The sequence below is a fragment of the Clupea harengus genome, chromosome 6, assembly GCF_900700415.2.
Source record: "Clupea harengus chromosome 6, Ch_v2.0.2, whole genome shotgun sequence".
Classification (NCBI taxonomy): Eukaryota; Metazoa; Chordata; class Actinopteri; order Clupeiformes; family Clupeidae; genus Clupea; species Clupea harengus.
In genome coordinates, this window is record NC_045157.1 from 3871487 (window position 1) to 3889039 (window position 17553).

Here is a 17553-nt window from a genome sequence, read left to right on the forward strand (position 1 = left end):
ATATTTATTCAGCTGTTGAGACGAGTCGGCTTCTTTTCTAACAAACTTCCTCCCAAGCCACATACACAAACACTCTATCACATGGAACACTTGTTGCTGGCATACCGGTATTTTGTCATCGTATAAAGGATATACAGCACATCGCTCCAGCCAATAAGTCAGATAATTGTGATAAAATCTCCCTCCTCTCACAAAAAGACCAAAGTAATGTATATGCTGATGTATGATCAACATATGAACGCACCAAAGCGTCGTTTAGCCATGGTCACGTGACATGGGCGTTATGAACTACATTTTAGAGCAGTGTCGAAATATCTGCGCATCGGAAGCTCGTCACAGCGGCAGTATCAAGCGTCCCATTCCTAGGATTGGACAACATAATTTATTTCGTGTTCACTGCATAGTAGTTTATTATAGGTCTAAGAAGTAGAATGCGGTCTCTTAGAAACTTTTAACTTAAAATCTCACGGGTACAAAATTGGTCCGTCTACATAATATGACCGTGTAATCATTGTTCACGAGTCAATGGTGGTTCCTTCGCCATATTGTTTACAAAATGGCTGACATTAAAACTTGTACATTGGACTACTTTCCTGAAAATATTTTAATTGACATTTTATCCTATTTAAACATTAAAGAGCTGGTGCGCGCTGGCAGGTAAATAATGGTTAGAAGAACAGTGGACCACAATGTATTTTCTCCAAAGGTCTCCTTGTGCTTGTTTCACGATGAAACTGTATCAGTATGCGTGCATGATGCCAGCTCGGTAGCTTTCTAACGATTTTGTTTTTGTGATTTTACAAAAGATTCTTGTTTCAGGAACACTATTTCGTGTTTGAATTCCATCCACTTTCGTTGCAGAGTATCGTTTACTTGTTTCATATTTCCTCTGTTTTGGTCTTTCGGTGTCATTGTTCCGCTTCCTGTTGGACCGAGGCTGATGTGTTATATTATTAATATCTCCTGCTGAGGTTTATTTTTTATTGTTTTTATGTACGCAGGGTGTGTAAAAGATGGAGACGTTTAGTGAAAGACCAAAGATTGTGGCGTGCGGTTGATCTCACCACCTGGAAAGGGGTATGCTAACACCTTTTGTCTCATTGAGTTGCATCACTCAGCCCTAACCTCATCTTTCCAGTGACATTTTCTTATATCATACTTTTGATATAAGAATACAAAATATTGAGGCTGTAAAAGGAGTTGTATATGTTGTCTGTAACTGTCCCACCTTTTATTTCCTTCCTTCCTATTGTTTCCAAGATCACGTTGCACTTCCTGTGGATTCTGCTGCGGCAATACCTGGGCTGTGGCCTGCGCTGCTTGCGTCTGCGAGGCCTGCTGCTCTCTGCGAGGGCAGGGAAGTTATTATCGGAGTCCTGGCTACAGGCTCTGGCCTCTAAGTGTCCTCGTCTGCGCCGACTGTCCTTGTCAAATGCGGACCTCAGGGGCTTGCGGAGCTGCTCCCTCCTGCCCCGGACGCTACAGGTGCTTAAGCTGCATGCATGTGAGCTGCCCCCTGGGTTTTTCTCCCAGTCTCCCCCAGACAGCGGGGAAGAGGGAGAAACCGCAGCGTCGGCCAGCCTCAACTCAGCCGAGGGAGGTAAGAGCAAGCCGAGCAAAGGGCAAGCCTCTGCTGCGTCAGGCATCACCATTGATACTCTGGTCCTGGACAACGTGCCATCTTTCACAGACCAGCATCTGCAGAGCCTGAGCTCCTGGGAGAAACTGACTATACTTGAGCTGCGTGATGTCATCCGCATTACCGCAGCAGGCGTGCGGAACTGTGCGCCCAAGGAGTTTGTCGTCAAGAGCCCCGTTGGCGGCCTCTCCAGACTACGACACCTGGAGATGGGCAACTTCGGCCGGCCCGGCTCCCAGATGCAGATGGCGTCCCTGGGCCTCGGGGTGGGCTGGCCTGGACTGGAGGAGGTCAGCCTCGGGGGCCGCGAGGTGGGGCCGGGGCTCCTTTGCCTGCGACGCCTGCGCGACCTGCACAGGCTGCGGCTGCGCAATTGCCCGCTCAGCGAGATGCAGGTGCTGCGCGGCTGCCGCATCCTGCGCGGCCTAAGACAGCTGGAGTTCGATGAGGTGGACTTCCAGGTGCACCGCCGACAGCCGGACAGGGAGGCTGGGGAGTTGGTTGGGGTTGAGGTGGAGGAGGAGGAGAGGGGGCCAGAGAGGGAGGCAGATGTTGAAGGTCGTGGAGGTGCAGGTGCAGGTGGAGGTGGAGTTGAAGGTGGGGAAGAGGGTGAAGGACAAGAACCTGTCGCGGAACCAGGAGCACCGTTTGACGAGACGGACCCGGTACCTTCTATACGCCGCGCCCTGGCCAAGCTTTTGCCCCAGTGCACGCTTGTGTTCACAGGCTGCAAAGTGACAATGCGAGACGACTAGTATGTGGCTGGAGTAGAAGTTTTACGTTTATGTGTCGTGACTATCAAAGTGCACACGCCTCTGTATGAAGGACAGGATGCTCAGTCTTTCTGATGTCATGCTGAGAATTAAAGCATTTCTGAGAAGTTAACTGTGAAATTTCACAGGGTTGACCATTGATGATGTGTCCAGGCTGCTTTCTGTTATGTAAATTCTTCAGTTATAACATCGCATATTACTTTATGTGGTTTATAGCCCTTACATAATAGATGTTATGGTCCACGTGGGTATTTCACCCCCTTGTTGTCAAAGAGAACCTTGACATTGAGCTCTGTGACTGGCCAATACTGCAAGTTACTACCTTTTTTAAAGTCCCTTTTAATTCCATCTCTCCAAGTTTTGGCACGAAACACAGGCATGAGTTTAGGGTCTTGCTGCACAGCACTGCAGGTAAATGCAATGAGTGGGGGCTGGCTGTGGTGCAGGTGGTAGCATCACTTCCACATGCCATGTACGACTCCAAGTACCTATGTTTGTCTTTATCCCACGGTCATTTCCTAATCACACTCCATAGCTGCAGTCAAATAGGCTCTTTTGCTTAGGATGGTTCCTAACTGAGTGAAATGACCTAGAGGTAGCAGCCATAATGAGAGCTGTTTGAATTCTCTAAATGCTAAGAAAAGGTGCTTCCTTTCTTATCTCCTTTAGCATTGGGTATACTAGACCATCCTTTACAAAAGGAAAGGAGACGATGCCATCCCACAATTCCTTGTGGCAGCAACATCAACTGATCAACATGATCCACGTCAATAGCATCTGCCTTCACATAATCACGTAGCCTAGTCGGATTCTCTTAGCACTGCACTGCGGTTGTCTTTTTCCAAAGTCCGTATGAATTCTTCTTCACATCTTTCCTTGACCTCGTGACATTTTTCATCAAGGAAAAGACAATAGGATGTATTCTATTCGACCGCAACCAAGATCTCTCTCCCACCCATTTCCTGTTTCTCAAAGTCCTGTCCAAATAAAGGTTACCAAAAATAAACTTAAAAATGAAAAGCTACAAACACATTTCCAAGAGATCTGGCCTAGATGTGATATTCCTCCTCCTTCTCACACACATTACCTATACCTCCACTAACTGCAGACATGTTCATGACTGAAGAAGTAACAAAGCATGAACATTTAGTGTAGCATTCAATGATGGTATGATGATGCTAACTGGTGTAGAGGCCATGAGCTTTGCTTGAGACATCTTGTGGTGTGCTGCAAGAACCCATCAGAAACATGGCAGATGAATTCAAACACATATCAGGATAAGCATGCTAGCACACATGTGGTAAATGTACACTACACATACAAACACAACATGGTGCATACATGATACATACATAATTAATAGTGGATAAAGTGGGGAAAGAGCATTCAAGTATTGTAGAACAGCTTAGTGGGTATACAGTAGGTTACCATTACGGGGGTAAGTACAGTAATGGAACAGAAAACTATGTTGATGGTGCCAATTATTTACATTGCAGGTAAATTCTAGCTCAGAGTATGGGGTAGAATAAGTGTGGTGGGGGTGAGTAGGTGTAGGCCGAGGGTTTCTGCAAGTAGATCAGGTGGAGAGATTAGAGCAACAGCCCACAGTGGAGAGTCTAGACGGGGAAGAAAGAGACAAAGTGAGTGGGTAAAGTTTGGCTGCCTAATACGCCTATATGCACCTAATGGATATAGAAATAAGGAACAATGTTTCCAGAGCCACCGGGATTTGTAAGCAAACGTCACGCTATAGGAGAGACAAAATTTGGTTAGAAGGCCTAAACATTAATTTGATAAACAGATAAAGAGTAAATAATTAACAGTAGGTAATATGTGGCCACTTTACCAGTATTAGCATAATATGATATAGAAGGAGAGGCAGAGGCTGCCCAGGAAGGTGTATGGGAATTTAGTTTATGTTGAGTTTTGATGAGTTATGTTAAGTTATGGTTGGATGACATGGTGCATGCGAATTTTAGTTACACAGGGATAGTAAGGGTGGCAGGATACACAACAGTGTACAACGGGCTGGCCGTGGGCTTTCACAGTACAACATGCGCTGTCTGTAGCCCAGTGTAATTTATTTTGGGAATTTTATATGTGTTTAGTTTTGATGAGTTGTGTTTTGTTATGTTGGCTGACTTGGTGCATGGGGATTTTAGTTATACAAACATAGTAACGGTGGCAGGATACAACAGCAGTGCCTTTTTCTTGCCGTTCTACACTTTTCAGAACCTATTCAGAATTTGTGCAAACACGTGCAAGCAGAGATCATACCCCCTTGTTTGGCGGTCATACAAGCCCAGTGTTAATTGAAAATGCTGTCACTGAAGTTATGTTATTCACTTAAAATTGTATTGTCCATGTATTATGTCGCTGTGTTTTTTACTTTAATTGGTGTGAATCCTACCTTAGCTTTCTGTGATGCATATTTCATTTAGCTTCTATTGAACATAGAGTTCAACAGCATAAATTAATTGTATTAATTAATTTCTCTTCTGCTTTGATTTTAACAACGAATTGTCTTGACTTTTATTTTGGCTGCACGGTGCTGCTGATCCCTTCACACACATTGGCAACCGCTTAGCAACGCGTCGCGTAGGGTTCTTGTGGCGCTTTGGCGATTAGGTGGAAAGGCGTCGTTCAGACCATGAAGCATCTTTGTAAGATTTCTGGAGGAACCAGAAAACTTTGTCGTTGGTAGTTCACTCTAAAGCCATCCTTAAAACACCAGGTATGAAGAAGATGCATATATAATTACCTAAATAAGCGTTACTGTTCACTTAGATAGCAAACGATAGCCTAACGTTAACTTGTTAGCGTTAATTAACTTATCCTAGCTAGATAGCAACATTGTCAGCATTCATTTCTTGCCGATTGCATTGAATGCATGTTTTTATTAGGACGTGTTACCCAGTTTAGTTATCTCAGTCACGTATAGATAAAGTATGATATCTGAGCTAACATTACGGATAAAGGGACGGACTGTAAACCATCGGGCTCTGCATCCAACTTTAACATAACTGTGATAGGCAAGATAGCTAGTATTGGAAGCCGATTGCTTGTAACGAACGTTAAGCAAGAAATTGATCAAATGTGTGCAAGTTCAAATTTCGCTCATGAAACTTTTCATGTGGAATTTGCAATAACAGGGAAAGATGTTCTAATGCATTTGGTGTGACTGACAGACCGTCTGGGAGCCAGCGCTATGTCGGTGATCAGCAGCCTTGTCCCTGCACGTTTCCTCACACTTATAGCGCACCTCGTCATTGTCATTACCATTTTTTGGTCCAGGGTAAGCCTTCTGTGTTTCCTCGCAGTGTTCTGCCCAATTTTTGTCATCGATTACTATCTGTGAAGATAGTTACTCTTGACCACCACAAGCCCGCAAATCAGGTTTAAATATCCAACCTTCACTCCGAGAATGTCCAACTAATTATAATGTCTGAGTTTATTATGTATACTGTGCCTGTTTATTATTAGGTATTTGGTAGTTTGTCCGTTCATAGATGAGGGTACCATAATTGCCTTGTCAGAGCAACTAATCACTGCCTTTTTTCTCATAGGAAAACAATGTTAGGGCTAGTTTGCCCTTGCAGTTCACAGAAGAGGAGTATAATGAGGTGGACACTAGGTTTGTAATCTCACATTTGTTTCAGTTAGCCCCCACTCTTTTTGGTGACTTAAAGTTTGACTTGCTGTAAATACATGATTTTTATGTTTGTTTTTTAATTTTGTTTAACTCTTAACAGGTTGGTGATAGCGCTGTCTGTCACACTTGGCCTGTTTTTTATAGAACTGGCTGGATTCTTCTCAGGGGTGTCCATGTTTAACAGCAGCCAAGGTCTCCTTTGTATCCTTTGTCTCTGCAGTGGTTCAACATTTATTAGCTTAATGTAATGTCAGCATTGTGTGGGTTTCCTGAAACTCAAACACATCAAGTAATAACACACAAAAAGTGATGCCCTGGCACATTTGATATGTCCTATATTTAAGATGAGATTGATGCCTGTATAAAATGCAGTCAAATATTAAAATTATGACCTGAAAGAACTTTAGGAAATGTATTGCTAAGTTATTCGCAACAAATACACTCAGTACTCCTTCACACCAGTAAATTAAATCAGGATTTTTTTTTATTGTGCAGTAAATTGTTTACAGCTGATTGACACATTACTGATGAAGTTTTGAAGACTCAACTTTTCGGTCAAAGTTCCCTGACTCACCCCATCCTTTGACTGTCCTCTCAATATAAGCTACCGGCTGCCATGCAAGTGCTTCAGTGTCCCTTCTCTTTTTCCTCTTTGAGCAGTGGACCTGTGACATCTATTGGTGGATCTTTGCCTTCTGCAGGTCAGTAAGGCAAAGGTAGTGATGACTAATGACCATAGCACGCTAACATTTTCTCTATGGTTGTTTATAGAGTCGGCTAGTCTAAAATGACACTCTAAGCAGGTTGAAAATGAGTGGCCGATAGTGAGGCATGAGGGCAGAGCAGAGTGTTTTGTGACTAAGGGGCTCAAAAGTCCATGGCATGACCCATGGCATGTTTACGTTCTTGTTTCCCTGACAACCGAACCAGCACTGGCAGGCCACTGCAGCGCATCTATCTGCCTGTCCTTCTTTGTGTTCCAGAAGTGGGAGTGCTGGACCTACTGGTTCATTTTTGCCTTTTGCAGGTTTGTCTTTCAGTTTGGGCCATAGATACAGGAATATTGTAGATAGGACACAAGCACTGTGCTACTTTGTTGACAACGTCCTACTTTGCCTGGGTACTGGATGGTGTTATAATTGTAATTGACAGTCATCAAATATCATTAATGAGGCCCCAATGGTTTAAGTTACTAACTCTTCTGTGTTTGATTGCTAGAAACTGAATTTCCACTCTACTATTCCCCATGTCTGTTTTGATCTTGTGTCCAAAGTTCAGACTCCATCAGAAGTTCAGTGATTAGTGAGCAGCGTGTTTTTTTTACAGATGGAAGTGGTCTATTCAATAATGTGTTAACAGCAAGCAGCAGGATTCTTGGTTCATGTCCAAATTATGAGAGATAGAATCTGCATCTCAGTGTGTGGTGATACCATCTCTCTGAGAATGGAAGCAGTAGGTCACTAGTAAGACTTGGAAGTGGCAATGAGCAAGGATACTCTGAGAGTATAATTCTCACAGAAAACACTGCAAATAACTTTGAATAAAAACTTCTAGTTAATAAATATGTAAATGTGTGATACATAAATATAGTTTTAGATATATAAGCGTACACAAATATATGTTAGTATTACTCATATTGTCCGAATCCTTTACACAAATGTAACTTTTTCCCCTCTGGCATTCCCAGTGTGATTCCAGCCCTTGTGGAGCTCATCCTCTTCATCGCTGTCTTTGGGTTAAAGAAGAAGCCCCTTTGACCTTCCGTGATCTAAAAACAAACCGACAGCTGTGTCATGAAGTTACGACAACCACACAGTAACAGTTTCCACAGTCAATTATTTAGTTTATAACTGAACATTCATTGTGTGATTTGTTTTGTATTATTTGTATTGATTCTTGGCCATTTTGATGTTTAAATAAACACTTTTGTATGAAAAGTCACTCAAAACATGAGGATCTTTTATTTTGCATTAGAAATATATTTTTAGATATGATCCAATGTTGTATTCTGTTATCATCCTTCAGCTGTAGTACAGAAGTAATATCATTTGACATTTATAATGAAAATGTTCTAAGTAAAATTGAAATCCATTTGAGCAAATGGAATAATTATTCACATATTTGATCCCACAGGCATGAGGTTTCTGACAAATCCACATCAACATATTTTCTCTAAAGAGAACTTAGTGGTGGGGTGCTGTTAAAATATAGATTTTATTCAGGAAAAAGGCTAAATGTCTGTTGACTTCCCACAGTTTATTATTTATTTACCTCTGAACCGGAAGAGACCAGCCAAAATGATGACGCAAGCACCCTGCGAAACGAGCCAATCAGGCACAACAACGGTTGCATTTGAAAACCTTGGCGGTGCATTCCCTGAGCAGTGTTGTATGCAGGAACTCGTTTTGGTAGCACGTCGTTTTTAATCCTCTTCCCGATCTAAGGGGTTTACATTTTAGTCCCGTATAGTTATTGGAGAGCTGTACTTGTTGGATTTGAATTATGCAGGTAAGTTTTAAAACTCATGACTCACTCTTTCTTAGGAAATAACTTCAGGATACAAACTAACTTAGCCAATTTTACTAGCTAGCAAGCTATCGTTCTAGACACCCAGCTAACTTAACTCTAAATATAATTTTAAAGCGAATGCAAACAAAGTTGGAAGTGGACATCCTGTTGTATATTATTATTATTGTTGTTTTACATATGTATTCAACCGTGATGGATTCTAAAATGTTCCGTAAATTATGAACGAATTTGAAAAAAAGACAATAACGTTAGCCATATATCTAGTTACTGCTAACATGAGCTAACCTATGTGACGTTAACGGTACGCTTCCTAGGCCTCACATGACATATTATTGGTAGGTAAGGAATACAAGTCCAACATTTGTTGCTTAAATAAAACTATCCAGTATAGAGTCCACTAGACACTTACGTTCTGTAGTCATCGTCATCAGCTAAACGTTTATGTGTGTGTGTGTGTGTGTGTGTGTTTTTTTTATCGTAGAATAAAGAGAATCGCGAGCCCAAGGGTCCAACAGGGCTTGTAAGTTTTTCTTTGTTGCTTTACTAGGGGTGAATTTGAATGTTGCAAAAATGGATTGTGGGACATAAGATTATCATCACTTTAGTAATGGTGCTGCTGTCGCCGTTGACTTTTAAATTCTGTTCCATGCGCTGTATATTTGTAGGTTGCAGGACCTCAGCGAGTGGAGATAAGTCATGCTTCAGACAGCTCAAATAAGAATATCATCACGGGTAATGTTTGCCTTCTCCTTGGAACTCTAATTGGATAAATATAACATTGGCTTAGTGCTTTTGCTTTAAATGTATCATGGATGTTTTTGTTCATCATTTTATTTTAACTTTTCCACTAGGTCCAGGAAGAGTGCAAGCTAGTTCCTCCTCTCAAAAGTATGCATTTATTTGATAACCTACTCCTTTTCCTTTTGAATCATGATCATACTGTTAAAAACTGACTTTAGATGAACTCATATTTCCATTATACATATATTAATAACTCTATAATACTCCATATAATGTTAAATAGACCAGTTATGTCTATTTTCACTGCAAAGTCTGCGTTCATCTAACATGCTATTTCTTCTATTCAGGAGGTTAACTATAAAAGATTTTGATATTGGTCGTCCACTTGGCAAAGGAAAGTTTGGCAATGTGTACCTGGCACGCGAGAAGAAGCTGAAGGTCATTGTGGCTTTGAAAGTGCTTTTCAAGTCCCAGATGGAAAAGGAGGGAGTAGAACATCAGCTCAGGAGAGAGATTGAGATTCAGTCTCACCTCAGGTGTGTCTGCATGTGCTTTAAGCTTTTTGGTCACATTGCCATGACAATACAGTACACAGTCAAGTAGAATGTCACTCTTCTGAGTCATCCCCTTTTCCCCCATGAATGTTTACTTTAACCTAATAATCACATTGGATTTCAGTCATTCAGTTCAGTCATTGTTTCATCTGAGAGAAACAAATATTTCATCATATCAGTATTGAAGTACATACTCACAATTTTATGTATTACATGCCACCATACCATAATAACAAAAAATGTTTTTCACCATTTGAAGGCATCCCAATATTCTCCGTTTCTACAACTACTTCCACGATTCGGCACGAGTGTATCTGATCCTGGAGTATGCTCCAAGGGGGGAAATGTACAAGGAACTTCAGCGCTGTGGACGCTTCGACGACCAACGCACTGCCACGGTGAGGGAGTTTGAGAGTGTCTCAATGATTGGCATGGATTTAAAAAAAAAAACCTGTCCTGTTTTGGGGTCTTGTCTGTTGTGATCTGGCGTTAAACTGGCCCCTTGGGTCTAGGGCTGTGGACTCGAGCTTCCCTGCAAGTTTTCCTAACAGCTTTTTTGGGGGGGGGGGTTGTAATCAATATGAGTTCAGAACATGTACTGTTTTCCTTGCCTCTTGTGCATCAAGAACACTTACATTTTACCGTCAGCTATCAGCATGCATTGTTTTAAATGATGTATTCTGTGGAAGGAAAAGGCGGGGAAACGTGTTGACATGTCAAACATCTTCATTTCAGTACATGGAGGAGCTGGCAGATGCTTTGCAGTACTGCCATGAGAAGAAAGTCATTCACCGCGACATCAAACCAGAGAACCTCCTGTTGGGTTTCAGGGGAGAGCTGAAGATCGCTGACTTTGGATGGTCTGTCCATGCTCCTTCTTTACGGTAAGACAAGTTGATCTTGGGGTTGTTTATTATGTTACAGTTGGAGACAACTCAATGAAACCATGGCGACCGTGGCATTAGAGTTTTAAGGCTACGCAAAGACCCACCACCAACTACTTCACGATGTCCGTGTTTGTTAGCTTCTTTCTCTTTTGAGTCTTGCCATTTAAAAACAATCAAAATGTCCCTGATATTTCACCATCTGATATCCAAAATATTGAGTGAAACATTATTTTCATAAAAAAAACTGTGGAATTCTCCTTCCAATATCCATCCAGTGTGTGCACTCCTCCTGTGTTAATGCATTGTCCACCCTCTGTAAATGGAGAACAGTCAAAGGGGCCCTATCATCATACACTATCTGAGACAATCCATACGGTGCTGCTGGAGCACACAAAGGACGGGTGTAATTTGATTGGCTATCGACCTCAAATACCAAAAACCTTTAACCACAATCGAGGACTGTACTTTTGATATACATCTGGCAAAGTGAGATTAAAGGCCAAATCCACAATTGTAATCCAGTACACCTTTTGTCAAATTCTGCGATGTCCTCACCGTCCTCTAGCTGTCCGCTCAGTGTGTGCACGCAAACGCAGGTGTTTGTACACAGACCTGCCGCTGTAAAGTTGAAACAAACATGGTGGTTTGGCCCAATTCATGAACAATTCCAGACGATAAAAACCTTGCTTCAGAAGCACGAGAGTGAGGAGTACAATTTGATTGGCTGTTGAGCTCAAATATCAACCACCTATTGTCAGAATAACAGACTCCACCTTCAAGTAGTATTGGGGTGGTAATAGATCTGTTCAGGGATTGGATGAAACATCTGCTTTTTAAAATGCCCTTTCAAATCTGGCTTGACTGCTTCCTCTGAATTCAGGCGTCAGACCATGTGTGGAACCCTGGACTACCTGCCCCCTGAGATGGTGGAGGGGCACTCCCACAATGAGAAGGTGGACCTGTGGTGTATTGGGGTTCTGTGCTACGAGTGCCTTGTGGGGAACCCTCCATTTGAGTCCGCTAGCCACTCAGAAACCTACAAAAGGATCACAAAGGTTTGTAGTTTTACAGTATTATGTGCTTCTCGTATACAAGATGGCCATAAACGCAATGGATGAAGCACAACAAAGTAGCCAGGTATTGACTTGGCAATACTATGTATTGATCAGATAGCCTCGCAGACTATCCTGCCTCTGCTATTTAAATATACTTATCCATCCAATAGTCTACCTGGATTTGACGCCTACCTACAGTATATGAATGTGATCCATAGTTTTCGTAAGTTTTGGTGACCTTACTTGGCGTTTTCCATTTCAGGTTGACCTGACGTTTCCCAAGGTGGTGTCTGATGGGGCTCGGGACCTGATCTCGAAGCTGCTTCGCCACAGCCCCATGATGCGTCTGCCCCTCAAGAACGTCATTGATCACCCCTGGGTGAAGGCCAACTCCCGACGCGTCCTACCTCCTGTTTGCAACCCCCGGGTGGAGGGTGTTTAAATTGTGTTTGGGGAGACTGTTTTTTATTTTTGACTCATTTAAATGCCCTGGCCTGTGCTGTACTATATAAACTGGGATTCTAGCCTCGTGTTAACGTGTGGATACATACTCCCAAGGCTCAGGAGCTTTGAGAGCTGCTCAGGCTGCCATTACAGCCACAATAACTAATGTATGGTGGTTTGGAAGGTGGTTGTGTTTGTGGGTACCCCTTTGAGGTTATTTTTTTACAAGGCTGACTTCAGTTATTTGCTCTTTCTTGGCTTGCTATAAAGAATATCTTACGAAGGGCTCCTTTTCACTGATTTTTCAGTTTTTTTTTTTATTTTTTATTATTGTTTTTAAACTAAATATTTGAGTTGTATATCACTGCCATGTAGATATCTTTTAAAACCCACAACCATGTACAATTTGTACATACGTCTTTTGTGTGTAGAATACCTGTTGTGTCAACGAGTATGGGATTGGTTTTGTTCAGTTGTACGTGTCTTTTTCATGTGTACCGTTTGTGGATTAACGTTTGAATAAAATATAGTGTCCTACCTAATTTGGCAAATAGTGTGTTATTGTGTCCGTCTTATCCGAGAAGAATGACACCGATATGATAGCTGTTATTTTAAATATTTTTCGCGGTCCGTCATAGGATTACATGGTAGCGTGGCCGAGCGGTCTAAGGCGCTGGATTAAGGCTCCAGTCTCTTCGGAGGCGTGGGTTCAAATCCCACCGCTGCCAAGTGTTTTGCGTCAAATGAAGACAGTAATTGTCGATGTAAAGCAGAGAAACTAAAAGGCAAAAATTGGTGCTTTCCAAATTGACAGGGCCACACAGTTACAAACGTTTCTATATGGATCTAGTCGTATCAACCGGAAATGAGGGGGAAACTGTATTTGAAACAAAATCCTTAGTAATAACCAGTAACATCCTTTTCACAATCACATAGAAGCAAAATATTAGTGTAATGGGTACATTCGGGTCCCTGATCCAGTTTTAATTAAATGTAGCTTAGCTAACTAGTCATAGCTTAGACAGTAGAATTGAAGAGTTTGGTGTGGAACCATAGACATACATACGTTTACCTTTATATACCTTTATATGTCTATGTGTGGAACATCCTTGTCGACAAGGGGCGCTGTCGAAAAAGAAGGTTACTTGGATTGACATCATCCGGAAACGAAAACGCCGAGACGAGCTCTGCTGTTAGTTAAAATCACAAGGGCAAGGATGGTGTGATGTGTGTGTTTGTTAATCTCAGTAAATTCTGTGTGTAATACCACCAAGACTCCAAAAGCATCGTCGTGCGTAGCGTTGACCTTTTATACATGTTTAAATTACGCAAACAAAGATGTCTATAATTTGTGAGGTTAGTCGAAGCCTAAAGCTAATGTTGGGACAAATTCAACCATGCAAACACATGGGAGTGACGTTAACCCTCCAAAAGCATATGCAGCATCATTCGGGTAAGGACATAAACCTGCTTCATTTCATTTTGACTGTACCTTTATTTAAAAGTCTGTACTGATCTTAGCCTGTTCGTGCGCCTGTTTCTGCACTGAGTAAGATAAGACTTTGGGTTGTTGCAACTGTTGTTAGACTTGCATAACTAGCTGCACAGATGTCTAACAATATACCAATTTTTGCCTTTTAGTTCGTAGTTTGAGTCAGGCAGCTGCCAAAACCGAGCCTGAGGTTGATGACAATGAGGCTGTCAACAAGGCATTTGTCAACAGAAATCCCCGGAGTCTTGAGCAGATGGCCATTTCAATGAAAGACAGAGGCTGGGCAACGGTGTGGCCCTCCAGAGAGTTTTACCACAGGTAAACAGCCATGCACACTGCACATTGTTTTCATTTGTAATGTTCACTTAATGTGAAGGATCGTTTCACAACATTAGTGTTACGGAAGGGTAGGAATTGATGGAAATGTAACTATGTATTATATAGCACGGAACGTAGACTTTGTGTGTTAATAATGACTGTGTTGCGTATTTGCTCCTCTTTCTCAACGATGCAATGCTTTTTAAAGTCTCATAATGGTGATGGAATTCTTAGTTAAAAAAATACCTTTGACAAGTATCAATCAATCAATTCATTTTTATATAGCGCTTCTCTATATACCCGAAGTCGCTTTACAGAGTCCAGTAGTCATACACACACAGTCATACCGGTGGTGGTAAGCTACCTCAGTAGCCACAGCTGCCCTGGGGCAGACTGACAGTAGCGTGGCTGCCAATCAGCGCCAACGACCACCACCATCATTCATTCATATTCACACAATGCAATGCAATGCAATCAAGTATGGTTGCATTAGACATGTCAGGCATTTTAGTGCACTTTGGGTATGAAAACATGTAAACAACTGCATAACCACCATATGCATAACAAATGCATAGTGGGCACAGGAATATTTGGGAACAGTATCTGTAATCCTTAGGGTTACGCCGTTATTGTACATCTAGATTAGAAGCATTATCTGTCAATCTAACCGCATTGTGAACTCGCTTTGTCTCTCCTCAGACTCTACTTCTCTCGGACGCAACATCACATCACTGCGGAGATTTACCCCAGGGACTCCACAGAGCCTGTCATCACTTGCTCCACGCGGGAATGGGCGATCAAACGCGAACTGAGCTCCACGCGCTCCGTGGCCGCTTGCCAGGCGGTGGGTGAGGTGCTGGCTCAGAGGTGCGTGGAGGCGGGTATCACACGCATGGTTTTTCGCGAGATCCCCTGGCTGTTCCGCTCGGAATCGGTGAGTTTACCTCAGTTACTCATCAGGTGGTTTATCATTAATGCAAAAACGGAAGTTTTCAAACCACTAAACTATTAGGGATAAATATAGCTTTTTGAATCCATAGGAAAGCAGTTCTCAGTCCTCAATAGCAGGCAATGAAGGTGGTTACATGCTCAGTGAATGGATGTATATAGAGAATACAAATAAAACAGTGATTCACACACACACACACACGCTCAAAAAGGTCTCCATGTATAATTGTTATTACAGATGCAGTGATATTGCAATCCTCATCAACTATAAGCAACCGCAGCAGCTAAAGCTTGTTATTTGTTACCAAGTTGAATGGAAAATTGCCTTCTAAAAACTCTAATTGTTTGACTTTTGGCACTTAGGTAATGACATTTTGGACGGCTTTGAAAAAGGGAGGAGTCACTCTAAGTGAACCAAGACGGAAGTACATCTGAGTCGAGACCCTTTTCTTTCTCTATTTTTTTTTTTTCTCTCCTGTCCCACAATAAAGTATCTTTGTCGAATGCCGTTTGGATATGCACCTTATTTTTACAGTTTGGACCATTACAGTCATTTGCAGAAAACTTTCCCAGAGAATACCTCTGCAGGTTTCCAGAACAGTAATTGTTATAGACAGGAAGATCAACTGAGAACAGGATGGTGTCATTTGCAGGGGTGATTCTGGTTGAGATGGATGGATACAGTGACATAGAGGGTAAAGTGTAGTTGAGAGGGACTCAGCATTTTCTCTGAACTGACCTGTCTGAAAACGTAACTGTCTAACCGCATAAACACACAGCCCATCTGCCTACAGTTTGGTGCCTTGAAGCAGAATTATGGACTGTGTTTCTCAAAAGGTGTGTTGGGCAACCACAATGGCAACTAGGAGAGAAAGGGTATTTTCCAAACCGGACCCTCCCCACTTCCACTCCGACATTGATTGAACTCTGTTTTGTAGTCAACGGAGTGGTTTCATTCTCCTAGCAAAAGAAAGCCATGGGGCACTTCTATTACGAGGTTTACCACTTACACCGACTACCACATACTTTGAATGAATACCCCCTTTATGGGCACCTCCTTGCATCATGATTGGTTGAATATTACAGGTCCGCAGCTTTTTGCCCTATTAAGAGCTGGACAAAAGACTGTGCATGTGTGTGTGTGACTGGCCTGGACTGATAGCTGGTCGAATGTGAACAGAAAGTGCTTCAATGTATCATCCTTTGGTTATTGTTCCCCTTCTCACTCTATAGAGGCCATCTGTAGTTCTTGATGTTTCAGTAATCCAGTTAGCGCCAGCGACCGAGGGATTGGCCCACTCAGATTTAGTTTTATTTAGTTCCCAGGTGGTCTTCCATCCAAGTACTAACCAGGCCCGGCACTGCTTAGCTTCAGAGAGCGTACGAGATCGGGCATGCTCAGTGTGGTATGGCTCCAATCCTTTGATTAGATCAGTGGTTCTCAAAGTGGGGGGCGCGCCCCCCTGGGGGGGCGCGAACACTCTCCAGGGGGGGCGCGATGTCACAGACGGAGAAAGAAAAAAAAACCGCCGACCTGTCACTGGTTAGTGAAAGCTCCCTCAGTAGCGAAATGCAAGGGGCTGGACTGACCCAAACAAATCAAATACTGTTTTGCTCCTGATCCACCAATCAAAACGGAGTATTATCATTTCAACGCGAGTAGCACCTCCGCTTCCGAGTATAAAAACAAAACGCAGGCATGTAGGTAAGCGCTCACCCTGAGACGACACTTTGCAGAGTTTGTGCAATTTCTCTTGTTTCCTCTATCATTCAGATATTCATTGCTTTATAAACAGTATTTTTAAAGACTCACTCCTTCCTTAGTAATACCTTACTGCACTTGCAGTAGGTCTATTCGTAGCCTATTCTAAGGAGTAATTTGCTCCACAATCTTTTAGAAAAGCTCGTAGCCCCGAGAGCTAGCCTAGCTAGCTACCTTTTCCAACTACAGCTAGCCCTTTTCTCCTTAACACCTAGCCTACCTTTACATTTTTTGATCATCCACCGCAACAAATAAAACACCAGCACTTGAATACTATTTTGTGCTGTCCCTGTCTACATTGTGTACAGTTCGTTTGGTTAGGAATCATTGCCTAGCACAGCCTTATCCATTGTTCGTGTGCAAGTCGTTCACAACCACACATACAAGAACACGACGTTGAAATTAGAACTTTATTAACTTCATACGCTGTATCAGCAAACAAACACAACATGGACAAGTTTCTGATTCGTAAAAGTCAGAAAGAGAAGCCTGTGGACTTCTTTAAACATAAACGTGATGGCCTCCAGCAACAACGAACCACCATGTCCAAGCATAGCACTATCTCCAAGCAGTGTCTGGAGCATCTTATGTAGTTGCTCATAGAATTGCTAAGCTTGGCAAACCCCATACAATTGCCGAAACACTGATTTTGCCGGCCACGCAACACGTTTAGAATAATGATAGGTATTGTGCTGAGTTTAGCTCCTATGTCAAATTACACTGTATCACGCCGAATATCAGAAATCAGTTTGGGTCCTA

General features: G+C 42.4%; 4 protein-coding genes and 1 non-coding gene across 8 annotated transcripts; all 5 read left to right on the forward strand.

Moving 5' to 3' along the window:
• Positions 1-308: 308 nt before the first annotated feature.
• LOC105908757 lies at positions 309-2551 on the forward strand. Its single transcript, XM_012837319.3, has 3 exons — positions 309-657; positions 1002-1077; positions 1261-2551. The coding sequence occupies exons 1-3, from the start codon at positions 557-559 to the stop codon at positions 2392-2394; spliced, it is 1311 nt and encodes a 436-aa protein (XP_012692773.2). The 5' UTR covers positions 309-556; the 3' UTR covers positions 2395-2551.
• A 2328-nt stretch (positions 2552-4879) lies between these two features.
• LOC105908759 (transmembrane protein 107) lies at positions 4880-8005 on the forward strand. 3 transcript variants are annotated; one of them, XM_031568794.2, is made up of 7 exons: positions 4880-5146; positions 5565-5707; positions 5979-6046; positions 6165-6265; positions 6669-6765; positions 6995-7091; positions 7752-8005. In XM_031568794.2, the coding sequence occupies exons 2-7, from the start codon at positions 5621-5623 to the stop codon at positions 7881-7883; spliced, it is 582 nt and encodes a 193-aa protein (XP_031424654.1). In that variant the 5' UTR covers positions 4880-5146; positions 5565-5620; the 3' UTR covers positions 7884-8005. The 3 variants fall into 3 exon arrangements, with proteins under 3 accessions (XP_031424654.1, XP_012692776.1, XP_012692775.1); XM_012837322.3 differs by lacking the exon at positions 6995-7091 and having other exon boundaries at positions 4897-5146; XM_012837321.3 differs by lacking the exon at positions 6669-6765 and having other exon boundaries at positions 4898-5146.
• A 398-nt stretch (positions 8006-8403) lies between these two features.
• aurkb (aurora kinase B) lies at positions 8404-12816 on the forward strand. Of its 2 annotated transcripts, XM_012837330.3 has the most exons (9): positions 8404-8572; positions 9075-9113; positions 9259-9325; positions 9445-9481; positions 9682-9870; positions 10148-10286; positions 10624-10772; positions 11656-11830; positions 12093-12816. In XM_012837330.3, exons 1-9 carry the CDS (start codon positions 8567-8569, stop codon positions 12270-12272), a joined length of 981 nt encoding a protein of 326 aa, XP_012692784.2. In that variant the 5' UTR covers positions 8404-8566; the 3' UTR covers positions 12273-12816. The 2 variants fall into 2 exon arrangements, with proteins under 2 accessions (XP_012692784.2, XP_031424653.1); XM_031568793.2 differs by lacking the exon at positions 9075-9113.
• Positions 12817-12920: 104 nt separating this feature from the next.
• Positions 12921-13002, forward strand: trnal-aag. The gene has a single exon. It is a non-coding gene; the product is annotated as a tRNA-Leu (tRNA).
• A 441-nt stretch (positions 13003-13443) lies between these two features.
• Positions 13444-15536, forward strand: mrpl18 (mitochondrial ribosomal protein L18). The gene is made up of 4 exons (XM_012837320.3): positions 13444-13727; positions 13916-14084; positions 14784-15018; positions 15396-15536. Exons 1-4 carry the CDS (start codon positions 13613-13615, stop codon positions 15465-15467), a joined length of 591 nt encoding a protein of 196 aa, XP_012692774.2. The 5' UTR covers positions 13444-13612; the 3' UTR covers positions 15468-15536.
• Positions 15537-17553: the final 2017 nt, after the last annotated feature.